Genomic DNA, 5000 nt, shown 5'->3' with positions numbered 1-5000 from the left:
AATTGTGTTGTGTGTCTTCCAGGTGTAAACAGTTGTAGCTAAAGACTCGACTCTGTGTTTACACACAAACCCACGGGGACGGTGTTTGGAAGGACAGTCAGAGTCTCTATCACACAGAATGTAGAGTGTTTGTATTGTTTCTGCACACAATGTGTGTGTGTTTGTGTGTGTGTGCGTGGGGAGGGGGGGGGGTTTGGATGGACAGAGTAATGTCTTTATAACACGACTCACTCAGGTTCCAATTTACAGAAGAACAACAGAATGGATCCTCAGAGTTCTGCGTCTGGAGACACTGAAGCTCGGCAATAATAATAAAAACACATCATCTCACAACGTGCACACACACACTCCAGTGAATGTGTTGCAGAGCGCGTGAACACAATATAGTGTTGCTCTCTGCGGGAAACTCAACAAACACAATCATGAAACCCTGAGTCCAGAGGGAGGGAGGCTGCATGTCGAGGGACAGAGGAACAAAGAGGCTCCGGTGGAGGTTCACCTGGATTAAGAGTCAATGACGGGAAACGTGAAATCAAATCAAATATGTTTCAGAACACGTTGAATGTGATTCTCAGTGAGATGCAGATGTTTCCAGAAATGAGCTGTGGAGCGTTCAGCTGGAGCTGCAGGATGTAACCTGTTAAATCAGCTGTGGAGATCACAGGATTTAATGTGCAGCACATTTACTGATCAACAACAACTCTCTCCACATCTTCTCGTGTCACTTTCCAGAGATATTTGTCTTTTTCTATCTTTGGTCTCGTGTTAGAAATCTTTCTCGCAGTGAATCATCTGGAGAATCTCCTGCTGTGATCACATCGGCTCGTTCGGAGACTCTCCAGAGATTTCACTACGAATCCTGGAGCCTCTCACTCGGACGCTTGTGTCCTCACATACAGAGAAGGTCCAGAGAAGGTCCAGAGGTTCTCCAGAGTCCAGTGCAGGTCTGAGAGCAGCTTGAGAGTCTGAGAATCTGTAGAACCAGCAGGACGTGTTTGAGGCTTTTAGTTCAAACGAGCAGGAAGCCGGGTGAAGAGTTGTGTGTTTCCTGAGTGTGTGTGTGTGTGTGTCACGGTTCAGCTGCACTGACACAAGACACAGAAACAACTCTTTTAAAAAGCAGAAGGATTCCTCCTCTCTGAAGAGGGTCACTCTCTAGTTTCCTTCACAAAAATCCTCTGGACTTTCCCCTGTCGTCTGAAACAGCCTGAATTTTAAATCTCATTAAAATCATTTAATAACCGGAGCTGGTTTAAGTGCTGTTGACCTCATCTGAGTATTAACACGATAATTATGTTTATTTATGACCATTTAATGAAGAGTGTCTCTTCGGTGCAGTTGCTCTTAACAACAGCCGGTGTCGAGTGGACGGAGATTGGACAGAATAAACAGAATGAAAGTAAAGAGGTGGAGAGAGAGTGGAGGTGTAGCGGAGAGAGAGGAGTATTGAGCAGAGAGTTGAGGTCGTCTTAATGGAATCTGAGAGCTGGCGTTTAATGGACGCCTTATTGCTGAGGTGGGCGGAGCCTCCCTGCAGATTCACACGTGTTCCTCTGCTCTCACCTCTGATTGATTTCTGCTGCTGAGGCAGAACTCAGCTAAATTAAATAAAAACTCTTCTTTTCTTCCTGCTGCTCATTTGGACCCGTTTGAAAAGAGCTGAGGCGGCTTTTAGAAGAAAAGTGTGATTCTGTTCATCCTGTCGGGTCACGGACGTGTTTGACCACTTCCTGTTTCATGTCGGTCCAGCCCGTCGCTATGGAAACAGATATTTGACCGACCCAACAACACCACATCATCATTTTAGCTAAAAATACAGAAGGAATGGAAGAGCTGCTCCGAACTGGGGAAAGAAATTGTTTAAATTGGGAAAAGTGAAGAGGAAAATAGAGCCAGAGTTGAATTAAAATTTTCATTTATTCATTTATATAGTTGAATAAAAGAGTTTATAGTTTATGACTGAGATTCTATGGAAGCGTATTTGCTTTCAGTTGCAAAAAGTTCATTTTTTCTGAGATAAAAAAAAACCCCTGATAGAATGTGTATTTTGTTTTACGCACTTTTATTATTTTCAATTTGAATACTTTTATCAGGTACATTATCCTGTTGAACAACTGTGTTGTTTTTAAATTGTTTTTTTATTTAAAAATTGTGAAGCAGACAAACATCATATAGCTAAGGAACTGTACAAAAATTATTTGTTTTGATTGACTTGATTTATTAGTCAAATTAAGATTGTTGAACAGACAGAGGAAACACATTGATAACCTTAGGGCAGGACTGTCTTATACGGAGTAAAAATATAAATATAATAATAATCTCATAAATGGAGCTTTTTTTTTTCAAGTGAATGCGAAACGCTTCCGTAAGATTCGGACACGTCGGACTGTTTCGATTAAAATGATTAAGTTTTGACTGATCAAACAAATTGACCAATTTTTATAAACCTGCTGAACATCAGAAATAAAAATGAAAGTTGTGGAATCTGAGATGAAACAGATCAGAGGCAGTTAATCAACTTCTTCACTTTCACGTGTGGAGACGATTTCCTTTGACTTTCCTCTGCGACGTCCTTCACTCGCTGCAGCCTCCTGGTCTCAGCTCCTCTTCCTCAGCTCCTCTTCCTCAGCCTCCTCTTCCTCAGCCTCCTCCTGCAGGTGAGCCCAGTGTCACTCACACGTGAACACATCCCCCAGCGAAGACTGAAACAGATTCTGTGGCCCGGAGTCAGCTGAGGTGCAGCTTGTGAGCAGAGACAGTGAAATGTGAGCCAACTGCAGGAAACCAGCCCAGAATAGACTTTTATTTTATTTTTAAGTGAAACACAGGAGGCGGCGTGGAGCCTCGTCTGAGACTCACAATACGACACAAGGAGCCGAGTCACTTAAAATGATTCTCATCCATTATGTAGCTTCTGGAGCCGAGGACGGGAAATGAAAGTGAAAACCAGTCGGTCGTGATGAGCTGCAGTTCTCTATTGAGACTGGAAACCTCTGATCAGCTGAGTGTCCACAGAACAATAACTGATATACAGAGTTTCAGCTTCTACATCATCACATCTCAGATTGTTGAAGCTGCAGCTGAAGGACTCGTCTCTGTTCTCGTCTTCTTAGATCTTCACATCCTGACCTGTCCTACAGTGGATGAAATCGTCTTCATCAAATCAATTCCACTTTGTACAAATCAACTAAGAATCATCTGTGAGCACCAATGTTAATCGTTGGGTTCTGTGCTCGGACCCATTTTATTTACCTTACCCTTAGGGAACATTATCATGAAACACTGTAAATGTTCATTGTTATTCAGATGATACTTTTATATAAAAGCTGAAGAAACCCATCAGTTAACTAAACTCTGTTTTAAGGACGTAAAATCTTGAATAACGGATATTTCACTGTGATACTTTTTCAAATGAGTTTCCAGAAAAGAAAGAATGCTTCATGAAATCCTCGACAGGTCGGAGCTGGAGTTATCAACAAGATATCATTTACCTGTAATCTGAAACAAAACTAAACTTAAAAATGCAAGCAGACTTTTCTTGGACCCACTGTTTTAATCACATTGTGTTTATGAGTTTATTAAATGAACAGATGGATAAACCTGCTGCTCTGGGTTCAAACCCGTGTTCCTCTCTTCTCTCTGCAGAGAGTCCTCTGACCTTCGCCGCTCACCTGGACGGAGTCGTGGAGCTCATCAAGGTTCTGAAGAACGGAGGAGCTCACCTGGACTTCAGGGCCAAAGACGGGATGACCTCGGTCCACAAGGCCGCTCGCTCCAAGAACCAGGTCACGCTCACGGTAACAGAAGCAGCTTCTCTCAGCTCCGCCCTGCTGCAGGAGGCGGATCCTTCACGTCACAGGGAACTGACGCTTTCCACATCATGTCCGAGGCTGTTTGTGCAAAAATAAGCAGCGTTAGGTTTTTCCTGAAGTTTGCAGACGTGACATTAAACAGCGAAATGATAAATAGACGACTGCTATCGTTTGATCTATTCAATCGATTAAATCAATTTCAATAACACAAATGTAACATTCCGGTTTTGCCCTGTTTGTGTTTTTAACTTTCTCTAATTGTGAAATTTGAATCACTCATTTGTGTTTTGTGACAGAATAAAGCTTTTTTTATTATTTCTGTAAAATGATGATTTTTAATTCACATCCACCCCCCCTCAGACGCTGCTGGAGCTCGGGGCGTCTCCGGACTACAAGGACAGCCGGGGTCTGACTCCTCTGTACCACAGCGTGGTGGTGGGGGGGGACCCGGGCTGCTGCGAGCTCCTGCTGAGCCACCAGGCGGCCGTCTGCTGCCAGGACGAGAACGGCTGGCACGAGGTTCACCAGGTACACCCCCCCGCCCCCCCCCCCCCGCCTGTTCTGCAGCTGTTACCTGCTGAGGGAGGATGGAGTCGTTTAAAGAGAGTCGCCCTGCAGCAGAGTGTGTGTGTGTGTGTGTGTGTGTGTGTATCTCGTTTCAGACGTGATAACAATCATCAGTCTCAGGTCAATGAGGACAATGCTTCTCAGTCATTTAAACAACATGTTATTAAAATCCTCAGCTGTTAATTACCTATAGAAATATTAAATCCATGTCTATGATAATAATTATCTGTTCTCTATATAGAATCTCTATTGTTATATTGTTGTTGGTTCTGTCAGATTCCACTTCTGGATAAAAATGTTCAGATCGTTAAACTCATCTTTACGATTTTTGCATCAGAAGATGGATCAGGTTTGAAATGAGTATTTTAAATCTTTAACTATGAAAACATGTGAATTGGATAATTAATGGCATTTGAAGCTTGTGAGACACAAACAGTTTGCAAGTGATTAAAGAAACAAGTTCACTTTAAAACCTTCTACCTTCGGTTGATGGTAAAATTCGATTGGATTATAACTGATGACGTCAGCAAATCGTGTTGCTTTAATCTCAAAGACTTTCCGAGTTGTTCTTCCGACTTTAGTCGTTGTTCACGTGAATTTTACCGATGAAGAAGTAATTTT

The 5000-nt window shown here is 42.6% G+C and overlaps 1 protein-coding gene across 1 annotated transcript in view; it reads left to right on the top strand.

Annotated features, from left to right (window-relative positions):
- Positions 1-5000, top strand: part of LOC132998783 (SH3 and multiple ankyrin repeat domains protein 2-like) — a 69775-nt gene that overhangs the window by 14525 nt on the left and 50250 nt on the right. The window contains exons 5-6 of the mRNA XM_061068530.1: positions 3646-3797; positions 4173-4340. Coding sequence (XP_060924513.1) covers positions 3646-3797; positions 4173-4340 — 320 coding nt within the window. The remainder of the gene's footprint in view (positions 1-3645; positions 3798-4172; positions 4341-5000) is intronic.

This window comes from Limanda limanda, chromosome 3, assembly GCF_963576545.1.
Source record: "Limanda limanda chromosome 3, fLimLim1.1, whole genome shotgun sequence".
In the NCBI taxonomy this organism is placed as follows: domain Eukaryota; kingdom Metazoa; phylum Chordata; class Actinopteri; order Pleuronectiformes; family Pleuronectidae; genus Limanda; species Limanda limanda.
This window is presented reverse-complemented; position numbering and strand designations above follow the sequence as displayed.